General features: G+C 43.7%; 1 protein-coding gene across 8 annotated transcripts in view; it reads left to right on the top strand.

Moving 5' to 3' along the window:
* KDM2B (lysine demethylase 2B) overlaps positions 1-13133 on the top strand; it is a 109291-nt gene that overhangs the window by 45364 nt on the left and 50794 nt on the right. For all 8 annotated transcript variants that reach the window (XM_064727336.1, XM_064727335.1, XM_064727334.1 and 5 more), the window contains 2 exons: positions 4916-5031; positions 11198-11324. In XM_064727336.1, coding sequence (XP_064583406.1) covers positions 4916-5031; positions 11198-11324 — 243 coding nt within the window. The remainder of the gene's footprint in view (positions 1-4915; positions 5032-11197; positions 11325-13133) is intronic.

The following is a 13133-nucleotide window of genomic DNA, read 5'->3' as shown; positions in this document are numbered from 1 at the left end:
TAATGGAAACAGATGCAGCATGGTTTTGGCTTGGAGCTTGTAGGCTGTTTGCCCCATAGCTTTATAAGTTAATATTCTTTTTCATTATTCTCAGATGGATGATTGCATCCTTGAGTAGGAATTTGCAGCCCACTGAAATCTTCTTACAAGTTTGCAATGTTTAATAATACTTGTTTTATAAAATTCAAAAGATAATGAGATCATATCTTTCTTTTAACTGTTCAGAAAAAGTGTTTGTTACTGTTAATTTTACCTTCTTGATTTACTAGAAATGATAACATCTAAATATTCAAGTGTATCTTAGGAGTGGTGGAATAATTCATAACTGGAAATCAGCTGAGAGCATTTCTGAGTCTCCTGAAGAGAATTCCTGCTCAGTCTTGGCTTGGCTTCATACACTGGGATTGTTTTGGGAAGGAAAAAGCACTTATTGATCGCCAGGAGCTGAAATAAAAACCATCAACTTCAGAAAAACCTTAAGTGGATGGTCTTCTTATTGAGGCTTGACATGAGGGCTGTGAGCAGTGACTGCAGTGTCTGTGCTCCCAAATCCATTTATCCCACGGGGCTGAGCTGTGCTGGGCAGGACTGGAGCTGGTTCCCCCTCATGTCGCTGGCACTGCTTGGGGAATAAATGAGCACCCACAGGCAGGAATCTTCCTGGCTCATGGCTGGTCCTCAAAGCCACACAGTCAATGTCCTCCTCTCATCTGTAGGATTTAATTGTAGCTTTAGGTAATATTTAGCAGGTGCTTTTGTTTGTGGCTTTCAGACAAAAATTAACGATTTCTCGTTCCACCGACTTTTGACTTTTTCAGTCCTTATTCCAGTTGTTCTGATATTGTTCTAGTGCTTTTTTTAGCATTGATGATAAAATGAAATTTTGGCATTTTTCTCTGTTTGTGAGGCAGTTCCCAAGAGGTGAGGAGTTATCTCCTGGCTCACATGAAGCCATTGAACAGCGAGGGTTGTGCCGCAGGAGCTGGGTTTGTGTGAGCAGCACAGAGCAGTCACTGAGGACAGAGCTGATGAACTCACTGCAGAGGTGTCGGGGCTGTGTGGGAAGTTTGTGCTGTGAGAGCTGGCAGTCAGACACACAGGAGCAGGCATGACAGGCTGTTCAGCACAGGTGACATGATCTGAAATGTCAACAGACCCTCAGTGCATCCAGCAAAATGGAACAGCACAGGTGAAGGTGAGGCAGGGGTGTGATGGATGGCATTAAAGCAAATCCCTTGGCTGTCCTTTTGTCTTCCCCATACGTGCAGCACCTCCTGCTCTGGGGGTTTGTCTTCCCCTTTAAAAACCCTGGTAATTGGGAGCTGACAAGATGGGTGGTTTTGTTTGCAAATGGTCACAATGAACATTCATCCTCCTCAGTTTATTTCTGAGTCGTGCTGTAGCTAAGCTGTGGGAATGGATTGAATGTGCCATCCAAGCTTCTCCTTCCTCAGAGCTCATTTCCACAATACATTACCCTGATGGAAACTGTTTCCTGTTTTCTGCTCATCTCTCTTTCCTCCTACTTCTACTTTTCTGGTATTGACCTGCAGTTTTTCTCCACACACAGCCTGGTTAGTATTAGAACAAGAGATTTTCATGTTGGGTTTTTTCCTCTGTAACATCTGTGCCAATCTTGCTGGGATTTTGTGCCTTGTCAGTTTTCCCATCTTTTTTGTGTAACCTTGTCCTGTGTCCCTGGAATCCACCTCTTGGTGCTCGTGTCTCTGCAGTTCCAATTATGCACGTACGTTCCTCAGGCAAGTGGGAGCTATTTTGGGATGCAGTGTGACTGAAATGCTGCACAGCTGAGTGACCAAAATCTATTTTATGTGCAGGTGACTCCTCTGACAGGGCTGTGTCCTGCAGAGGGGCTGAGCTGGATGCTGCCTGTGGGAGCACATGGACTGCAGGAAATCTGGGATTCCCCAGCACTGAGGGCACCCACAGGCATCAGCTGTGCCCATCTCAGAGCTGTGCCTGGAAATCATCCCTGCCTTGGCAGGGCTAGGAACTTGACTTCCCAGGACTTTATAGGATGACTTTGTTGCTTGGTCTCTCGTTTATTTTTCTTTTCCCAATCCTGATGGATTTTATTGCTGTGTTTTAAATGGTTTTGCTACTGACAACTGTGTCATTAACAGCAATATTTTCAGTCTTGTTATTAGAAATACTTGCAGCTTGAAGGACCTAGCGTTCAGTTAATTCAGCAGCTGGGAGATGAAGGTACTAATTGCTTGTCAGATATTTAGTCCTGGATTATAAATGCAAGTAGGGAATTAAAGACCTTCTCCACAGAGCCAGAGGTTGTTTCAGATACTTTACAGAAGATTTTCAGTTTGCACTGTACCAGCTCTGCAAGAGTGGATGCTTGAAATGATATTTGTGTTCATGATTCTTTCTGTGCAGGGTTTGTCATGTCTGGAACACCATTTGTTAGAGCATTGGCTCAAGCCAGTGATAGATCTTTCCACACTTCTCCCAAAAATACTGGGACTACTACCAAGAAAGTCTGGCAGTTATTAACACAAAAACCCTCAGCATCTCATAGGGGTAGCATTGAGAAGTCAAGGGAGGTGTGTTGAGAGACCCAAAACCAGGAAACAATGAAACCAGCTGCACTCCAGTGAAATGTTCACTGAGGAAATACAGTTTGTAGGAGAATGTTACTGTGTGGTTTCAGTGGAAGCACCCATCCAAAGAACAACTGCATTGGTGGGATTTAATTTTATTGATTATTAAATGAAGGGCTATCTCCTTTCAACCCTTCAAATAGGACAAGAATCAGCTCAGTTATTTCTTTTAATCAAATTGTAAATATTTGATAGCAAATTGTATTTTGAATGATGTTGATAATTTCACTGAAATAACAGCTGCACTAAGGTTGGACATTGACACAGTGCTGAGAGAGCTGCTGTGGGAAGGGTGCTGAGGGCTCCTCAGTGTTCTGCTGGTCACTGCCTGGTTCTGAGCTCACTCCTGGGGGCCATGAAAGTCATTTCACTTTTTCAAGTTTCAGTTTGTTTATCTCTAAACCTGACAATTAAAGTGGATTCTCATACAAACCAACCCTCTGTTTCAGCACCCAGCCAGTGAGTTTGGGGACCCAGATTTGCCTCAGTATTTGGATTCCACTCTTTCCCCCAACCACAGAAATCTTTGTTTACCCAGTGAAAACAGTGGCCCCAACTTCCTTCACCTTGGATCTGTTTTCCTTCCCAAAGACTGGGATGAGGATCGTGAATTTTTGTAGTAGTTTGCTCTTAGTACAGACTGATGTATTTCATGAGAGCTGTGAAGTATTTATAATGTTGAGGTGTGTAGTTGCCACCCTACCCTTAGATTAAAAAAAAAAAATCCTCTCTAGTTGATTGTTCTTGATTTGGAAGTAATAAACAGGCTGGATCTCTGTAACTGAAATGATGCTGACCAGAGAAGGAAAGGTGGAATATTGAGAGCTGCCAGAGCCATGAGCCACCTGATGGTTTTGTGTGCATCACATGTCGTGTGTGGAGTCAGAGCTGTGAACTGACTGAAACCTGGAGCAGGCTGCCCAGAGGGGCTGTGGACTCTTCATCCCAGGAGATGCCATGGAGCCATCTGGACACAGTTCTGTGCAGCTGCCTCTTGGTGGTCATGGGGGTTGGACCTCCAGAGGTCCCCTCCAGCCTCTACCATTCAGAAAAATATATCCAGAGTGATGGGCTTGTGTTTCCAGGGAGAAAATTCTAGTGCTGATTTCTTTTCCTTCCCATCACTCTCCTACCAACCTGCCCTTAAATGAGAGCCCCAGTCCTGCCATCTGCTGTGGCTCAAGGGCTTCCCAGACAGAGCTTTGCAGGCCTTTATGGTTGAAAAATTGTTGTGGAGGAGCACTTTTGTGGCTGCTGGCTGGAAAACCCTCTAGGCTGAATGGCATTTCCCTGCTCCCTCACTGATCTGGAAGTGAGGGAAAGCTGCCACAGCTTTAATGGAAAGTACTGCACAGTCAGGAGAAAATTGACTGCCCCCCATGTTGCTTTGCTGTCTGCTGGTTTATAAATTGTAATGCTTTTCATTAAAAAGAAGAGGAAAAAAAGTGTCAGGTCTCTGTGGGTCCCAGATCATTAGCAGGATCAATTCCTTTTTCACTGCAGAGATCAGAGGCTACAGTCTTGCATAGCCAGAGCTTCAGCTCCTGACAGACCAAGCAAACAATGCAGAGGCAGAAGAGCTGGTGTGTGGCTGCCTGAATTGCTGTGCCTGGATTTTCATTGTGACAGAAGATTCTTTGGAGCCTGTGAAATTAATTCAGTCCCTTGTAGGATTGGGTCAGAACATTCTCATCTGCTCCAGTATCAGAAATGTTAAATCCCTTAACTTGAGGTTTGCAGTGAAAATGATTTCTTGGTTATTTCAGGAAGTTGATCGTGGGTGATGAAACTTTCACCCCCTAAGGAGGGCTGGTAATAATTTGCAATCTTTTACCTCTGGAGGTGTGTTGTGTGCAGTGTGAAGGAAGTTTGGTGTGCCTCAGTCCAGTTGCACAGCCCTTGGCCCACCACCACTGCTGAGATGGTTTGCAGCCATGCTGGAGGTGCCAGTCTGGGAGCCAAGTGCATGGAACAGACTGAGTTTACTTCTTAGTCATGGACGTGGTTGAGTCACAAACTTGCGTGTGCTCAGTAAACACTGCAAGTGTTGGGGGAATAAATAGAACTGATTTCCAGGGGGTTGTAAGACTGCACGTCACAAGGTGCCCTTCTGCTGTGACTAGTCCTGAAGTGTGGCTGTGAGCATCCCATTTAACCTTTCACTGCTCGAACCTCTCATCCCCAGCTCAGTGGGGTTCAGAGGGTTGTTAAAATTTGATTTGAAATTGCTCTGTAATGCTGCATAGCACGAGGCATTCTCAGTTCTCTGCTTTCCTCTCTAGGGTGGATACACGCGGTTTATACTCCAGTAGATTCTCTGGTGTTTGGTGGAAATATCCTGCATAGCTTTAATGTTCCCATGCAGCTTCGCATCTATGAAATTGAGGACAGAACAAGGGTAAGGATTCTTGATTCTCTTTTTAACTGAGCAGTTCTTTGTGACTGTGATCTGTCACAGTCTCTCCCTCGTATTCCCCTCTGACAAACAACAACTGATGGGATCTCCGTGTCAGAGTCGTTGAAACAAGAGGTAAACATGAAGTAATGAGACTTTCAAATGTTGGTTATTTTTAGTGGGATTTACTCATGTGCTTCCCACAGATGTGTCCCTTCTGTGTCTTTTGTCTGCCTGTTAAACTTCCATAAAACACCTTCCCTTTTGCACAAAAGCACATTGCACTTTACAGACCTTTGTACCAGTGTTTCTGGTAACCCTGTGCTTGTCACCTCTCTGTGCCACCTGGGGTGGATGATCCTGGAGAACTGATGGCACTGGGCTGGTTGTGCTGCCCACAGCTGAGCTGACAAAGCTGGGCAGAAGTTGTGTATGAAATGACATCTTCTGTAATTGGCAGTCACTACAGGGACTTGATACCATGCAAGATTTCCTGGAACAGAGAGGCTGGGCTGGGACATTGATGTGAACATTGTGATGTTCATCTGCCTGAGCACCTACCTGGGGGAAAGGCTGGGGAGTTACTGAGGGAAAGGCTGGGGAGTTACTGGGCCACCTCTTTGTTGGGGTGACAGTTTTATCCTTGGTTAATAAACAGGGCACCTGCTCATCATACCCACTGAGTTTCAAAAAGCAGCAGGATCTGAAGGAAGTGACTCTGTTTTATTAGGTTGTTAAATAACCTGTGCAAGGCCACTGTGGCATTCTCATATAAAAATGGAGCAGAGGGATGTGCAATCCAGATGGGGGCTGTTTTGGAGGCCTCACTCTGAGACAGTGCTGATAAACCACTGACACAGGTGCCAGCTCTGGTGTTAGCAGAATAGCAGGAAATTGCAATTCTTCTTCACTAAAAAGTCTTAAAACAGTGTGTTGTGGACATCAGTGCAGTTCACTGTTGTTCACCCCTACAAGAGGGCACAAATCTTGCTCCAAGTTGGCTTTTACCCCAAATTGCTTCCTTTGCAGTGAGAGTGCATAGGTCTGGAGCAAATACAAATTGTTTTAAGTACATCTCTGCCTCAGTGGGAGTGAGGTGTGCTCCCCCCAGCCTCCCTGGTGATCTTCACACTGCAAAACACTGGTGGGAGCAGTGGGTTTCCTGGAGTGACTTTAATGGAGAGAAGCAGAAAACTGAATTCTTATTGGAAGAGAGATGAAGACAAAAGCTGAAATTTAGGGGGAATTAGAACAGAGGAGTGTGGCAGAGAGCAGAAGCAGAGACCAGAGTGGATTCAGCCTGGCTTTGAACAGGTGAGAGTGTCAAGTGTCTTGAGAAAGTGCAGAGGGACTTGGACAGGAAGGTTTTGGTGACAGGAGCAGGAAGGGGCTCGCCTGGCAGAGGCACAGGGAGGTTTCCAGAGTGACTGTAAATAAGAACCTGCAGTAGATGCTGGGAGGTCACTGCAGGTGTGTTGTTGCTGGGGAGGATGTTTGCACAGGAGCTCACTTGGAGAAGGGGAGACTGGGAGGGAGGATCAGTGCCAGAAATGAGTGATTTCCATTGAAGTCTTTGGGGAAGATGGGCAGGAAATGCTCTTTTGTTCTTGAGTGGTATACAAATGGACATTTTGCTCACACAGAACTTGAGCTACCCAAGATCACACAACTTGGGTTGTGGCTGCTCAGCTGTGCTTCAAGGCCCTGCTCCTTGGGAAGCTGGGTGCAGCTTTGATTTTCTAAGCTTTTTATGCCAGCAGGCAAAACTCCTTATAACAGTCAAATATTTTGGTAACTAATGTGAACTAACCAGCCAGTTACACTGAAATGCCTCTTAAAATTTACTGGCACACTGATCCTGTGAGGAGGCTGTGGGAGTTGGGTACCTACATCTTGAAAAATATCCTGTCACCATTAATTGGGAAAGGGATACTGCAACATTTGGAGATCCCAAATCAGACCTTTGTTCTTGTCATTTTTTGTTTAAATTTTCTTTCAAGTCTGTGTAGTTCTTTATCATTTTCCTTGCAAAAAATATTGGAGTGCTTTAGAAAAGCCAGCAGCCCAGAATATCCAGGACTTCACAGAAGCAATTTCAGCACTTGGATGTTGCTGTGCTGGCAGCGTGTTACGCACAGGCTGTACCTGTGCTCACAAACTTGTGCTCGTGGGCAGATGTATAAACCAGAACTGTGTGAACAGCTGAAGAATAGCAAGAATTTCTGCACAGAAACAAAATAGAAGCAGTGCAGCTAAGGCAGACAGAAGTTTGATAGAAGGCAGGAAAATCAATACTGTGATTTAGAAATAATAACACTCCCCCCCCACCCCAACTAAAAATGTCGTGCAGGAATCTTGAAGGGGAAATGGTTTCAAAACAGGATTCTGGTGTGTACTACATTATTTGCTTTGTCAATCAAATTTTGTCATTTCTATGTTGAAATAATTCCATTCATACACTGCCTGGTCTGGCAGACTCAGTACAGTGTAGTTCACCCAAATTTGCCAGTATGAGCACACTGCAAATGAGTTTCTCATCAGTATTGATCTTTCCATTGTGTATGGCACAGAAGTAAATTACATGATGTGATTGACAAAGTAATTTGCTACACTCAAATCAAAGTGTAATACAGGTGTGCTTCCTCTCTTCATTTTGCACAGAGCAATTTTATGGAGGTTTCACTGTGTTTAAACCTGCTACGTAATGTTTAATCATCTTTGATTGCTGATATTCAAAGTCATTTTTATGCTAGGTGTAGTTGTTATTGTCTTAGCTCAGACAAGAATAAATACAGGGTTGAAATGGTAATGCTGATTTACAGCCTGATAAAATTGCCTAGTTTATATACTTGTCATGCTTATTCTAGCTTAATTCCTCATACCCCTGGGAGACTTTTTAAGAGGGTTGTAGCCATTTAAAAATAGTTTTAAGGAGTAATAAAAAACATGTCTATTGTTGGAAACAGCTCCTAATGTGCAATTGAGGTAAACAAATATTCTCCAGCCTTACAGTTCGTAGAGACTCTCATTTTGCAGCCTGGCTTTCCTGGAGGCCAATTAACAGCCAGTCAAACAGGCCAAGCTGTTTAACTCTCTGCAAGCCCAGCCTGAGGAGCTGCAGAGCAGGATGCCATGCAGGGATTCATCATTTGGCACAGGGGTGATGCAGCTCTCAGTATTGAAGAGGAAGAATGTGTCAAACCTAACCCCAATTAATCTAAATTTAACTGTTGAAAATACTGGAACGTGGTGGGAACAAGGGCACTGTGAATATACACGTAAGGTGGTCACTCACAGATGATGGTGTTTGCTATTCCCTTGGCTTTCGAATGTAAGATAACATATTAAGTGGCTAGCTTAATTATTTTGTAAATAGTCATAAATTGCTTCTCAATATTGTGATTAGATTGATTAAACACAAGTGGAGTTTGTAATGATTTTAATGGGCATTGTGGAAGAGATGATGACTTTTTTCAGGAAAACGTTTCTTACTTGCTTAGGGTTTTTGTTTTGTTTTTGGAGGGGTATATAAATCTCTAAAATAATTTCACTTTGAACTGAAGAAATGGATCATATTCCAGAGAGGATTTTTTCTTGCTGTACAGGAATAATTAAATTTTTTTTCAGTGGATTGTAAATTATTAATCACAGAAGTTAGAACTGGAAATGCCTATTAGATGATCCAGTGTATTTCCCTGCTGGTGGGGAATTCAGTCCTCTGGCAGTGTCTGTCTCAGATATTACACTTCCAACTCATCACAGAACATTTTCAATTTTTTCCTTCTTTCTCCTATTCCTCCTCCCCTGCCCTTAAGAGTTCATTTGCCTGTGAGTGTACAATGGAAGGAGCATGGACATGCACATAATGCAGCTCACATCCCTTATAATTAATAAATGTTCAGGGATATCACAAAGAGCGTATTCCTCTATGCTTTTCCATAAGGCAAACTTTAAAAGTTTTTAAAGCACTGTTGGAGTCTCTTTACTGGCACAAGGCCCTGTAGATCCCTGCACAGTATCTCTGTCTACAGATGGTGTAGAGAGCTCTTCTTTCTGAAGGTTTGTAAAAGCAAAGCCTTCTCAGGCAAACAGTGGATTACAGAGGCATGGAGGGATTTGCTGTGGGTTGGAACATTGATAGCGAGGCAATTAGGAACTCAAATTGAATATTAAAGATTGATATACATAATGGGAGCACTGCATGCATTACTGCCTTGTCTTTCACATTGAATTAACATTGGTAACAACTAAATTTGGTGAAGCTCAGAATCTGTCAACAAATGTTGAGCAATGATGTCTTTAATATTCCCAGGCATGTGGCTGAAAACCTTTTGAAGGCTGAGGGGTGGAAGGCGGCTTCCTGTTTGTAAGTCAATTCTTTGCAAATTTTGTTTCCTGCAGTGCTCTCTTGGAAAAATTTGAGTTCCTTTATTAGCATATATTTTAGCATGGATAATTTCCCCTGTGTTCCCTAATAGTCATAAGTGACTTGATCTCTTCTCTATGACAAATAACTAAACTAAAGGAAAAATTTTCTTCAATGCAAAAAGGCCCTGGGGTTAAATGTTCTCACATTTAGGGGGTTGTTGTTTGGCTGGTTGATTTTTTTTTCCTTTTCTTTTTTCCCTTCCTTTTTCATATGTGTGCTTTGTAACAAATCACACAGGGAAACATTTGGGAAGGTGCAGCAGTGTTGGATGCATGACCTGTAGCAACAAGCAGTTCAGATTTGCCAGCTGTATTTGTGTTGAATTGAAGGGATTTTAACTTGAGGATTGCCATGGAGTATTTAATCCTACACTGTGATACATCTAGTGTGACAATACAGTACCTTTTGCCTTTGTTACATTTTGTTTTACTGCTAAGAGTGTTTGCATTTCCCGTGCCTGGGAACAGAGGCAGGTTCTTTGGCTGTCCCCCTTGGGGCCAGGTTTCAAATCTGGGCATTCCATAAGTCATGATGTGCTCAGGTGGGTGCTTTGATCACCTGCAGGTGTTTGGGCAGTGCCTGCTTTGCAGAGCTGAGGCTGAGTTTGCAGCTGCTGGGTTAGTGGTTCTGTTCAGAATTTGGGCTTTTGGCTCATCTGTGGTGGGTGGTGTTTTGGTTTATTTTCTGAGGTAATGCTCCTTTCTGGTGCAGTTCAGCTTTTCACTAAAGGTGGTGCCACCTCTGGGCTTAGGGAGCAGTGAATATGCAGAGAATGTTTTAAAGCAGCTCCTGTAACCCCAGTGCAGTGCATGTGAGCCTGCAAAACTCAGATTTCTGTGCCACCAGGAGAGAGAGGTGTACAGTGCAAGTACAAGTGCATGCAAGATGCATGGCATCCATTTTTAACAAATCACAACAATACACATCTTCTTGCATTTTAGGAGCTTCCCAGATCCTTCTGTGGTACAGTGACCTTCTACAGATAGAAAAACTGTGTTGGAGAGGAAGGAAACCCTCTTTGTTTTCTTTTGTATCTGAAATACCTTTACAAATAACTAGTGTTGGAGAATTCAGCTTTTTGTGTGAGAACAACAGGTCTGAGATGTAAGGAAAAGTACACAGCTTGACAGGATCTTTTGTCAAAATCCTGCTCTTCTATTCTTACTCTGTTTGTGCCAAAAGCTAACTTGCTACCAAAAGGTGAACCACATAAGGGATTTTTACTTTAATGTGTAATTATAAAGAATTTGTGTCTTCATTTCTTTAATCAAATTGTTGAGACAACCACAAATGAAAAAGATGAATTTCCTGCTTGACTCATTTTAGGTAATGTTGCCATTTTGATAAAAATCCTGTGATAGTGTTCAGGAGATGAAAACCCACTCCTTTATTTTAAGTTGTAGTGACTAACATCTGTATGTGACCACCCTATGTTTATACAGCAGGTAAATAATTCTGTAGGGGCCATCCATCAGTTTCATGATTTCACAAGAACACAAACCCTCTCCTCTCCCAGCACCCCAAGAGGATACAAATTAGTGAAGCAAGAAATGATGCTGTCGTGGCAGCAGGCTGCTCCTCATTCCGTATGCTGGAGGCATCCAGCTCCTGCTCCCGCCCTGTCCCCTCCCCCTGCTCACCCTGTCTGTGCTCTTGATAACACCATGGCAATGATGACTGGCCCTTGTGCTGCAAACTTCCCTGCCTTCCCCAGGGCTGACGGTGTTGGTTTGTTTGCAGGTGCACGCCAAATTCCGCTATCCTTTCTACTATGAGATGTGCTGGTATGTTCTGGAGAGATACGTGTCCTGTGTGACCCAGCGCTGCCACCTGAGCAAGGAGTACCAGAGAGAATCAATGGTCATTGGTGAGTGAGGCCTTGCAGGGCACATCCACAGCTGCTGCTTTGGGTTCTGCAAAGCACATTAGAAACTCAACTGGAGAAATTCTAATGAACTGTTTATTTTGGGGTGGGGAAGATTTTTGGATCTTAAGCGTTTCCATGAAGTACCAATCTGCTTTGAATTGTATGTATTGAACATTCCCTTAGCAAGTGGATCCCAGAAAATAATTTTTGGATGTGTTTGTTCGTTGGTTTCAGTAATGTTTGTGTTGGGGTGATCTGCCAAACAGTTGAGGATTTACTGCCATGTTCAGCACAGCACCTCAGTAGCAGAAATGTGTGAATTGCAGTTGTGCTCTGGTGGGGTGGATGTTTTGTCCTTTTGTAGGGCAGCTCCTGTACAGAACACGTTGTGGTCACTAAACCTGCCTTCTTTCTCTTCTCTTTTCCTTAAACTCTCCTGTAATTCTCTGGTGACTGGGTTCTGGTTCTGCAGAAAAGCAAACCCAAGAAAACACCTACACAAATCTCCATGATCTGTCACCCCGGTTCAGGGAGGTCAAAGAAACCTTTACAACAAGAGCTGAAAATGAGCCAGAGGACAGACAGATGTGCCTGAGGCATTTCCTTGGCACTGGTGTGAGCTTTGCATCAATGTGTGCCAGTCCAATTGTTGCTGTGCTGAACTGCCCTCTTTTTCCTGCTTTTGATGGAAGGTGGTGGTGGGCCACGTTCCCTCTGCTTTTAAGCACAGAATAGCTGCAAATAGCACCAGCACCAGCTAAATCTTAACTGATAAGTGTTAAGTGTGGAGGAGGACTAAAGTATTTCTGTGCCTCCTGCTCCCTGAGGTGCCACTTGGAGTGAGCCTGGCATGGCTGGCACTGCCCCAGGCTCTGGACAGAGAAGGAAATGTTCACCTCTGAACACAGTTCTTAGCAGAAGGGATTGAAGAAGTTACAGATGTCACTCTCCAGTGAGTTTTAGTGACCAAGAATAATTTAAGGGAGCTAATAATCTATGTGGATGGTCCAGGGGGAATTCCTGGGGTCACTGGGCATTTGGGTGCTTCACATTTTAGCTCTGAGACCCTGGTCAGAAAGGTTAGTTAAGCAGAAATTCTGTGTCCAGAGGAATTTTTCTCATAAGATCATCCTAGAGGTGGAAAGGATGAATTATCCCTTTGGATCAGCTCTTCAGAAAGCAGTGACAAAAGTGACAACTGCATTCTTTGGAAAATAAGGAGCAATCTCCTGTTGTCTGAAGCACTGGCATGCAAAGAGGCTGGTCCTGCAGGCAGGGCAGAGGTGCCAGATCAGCCACGTGGCATTTCAGAACAAATTAGCTGTGGAGAGTAGATGGTTCAGGGTATTGAGATGGGATCTTTTCCAGCAATATCACCAGTGTGAATCCCAGCCCAGCTCCATAATTACTGATAATAGTTTGGTGATCCCCACGAAATGTGCCTCAGTCCAGTTAGCTGGGAGATATTCCAGTCATGTATAACTCACTGGGAGCTGTAGATGTCCACTGTCTAGAGGGAACAGGATTGTTTTGCATGACCAAAGAGTGCCAGCTCCAAAGGCTTCAGGAAAAGGAGCCTGGCTACTTGGAAAAGGGTTTGGTGGTGACTTCCTCAAAGTCCTGTGCCCTGTGCTGGCTTCAGTTGCTGGCAGAGAGAGACATATGCTTTTGTTTTGTCAGAAACTTGGGGTTTTGTTTTTATTTCTTGGCAGAAACTTAACCTTAAAATAATTATTTTAGTGGGGGTTGTGGTTCAATAGACCAGGTCTGCTATACTGCTGGATCTTTCACTTTGGCATTTGCCAAATT

This window comes from Zonotrichia leucophrys, chromosome 15, assembly GCF_028769735.1.
Source record: "Zonotrichia leucophrys gambelii isolate GWCS_2022_RI chromosome 15, RI_Zleu_2.0, whole genome shotgun sequence".
Lineage (NCBI taxonomy): Eukaryota > Metazoa > Chordata > Aves > Passeriformes > Passerellidae > Zonotrichia > Zonotrichia leucophrys.
The sequence above is the reverse complement of the archived record's forward strand: the minus strand, read 5'-3'. Positions and strand labels throughout refer to the sequence as shown.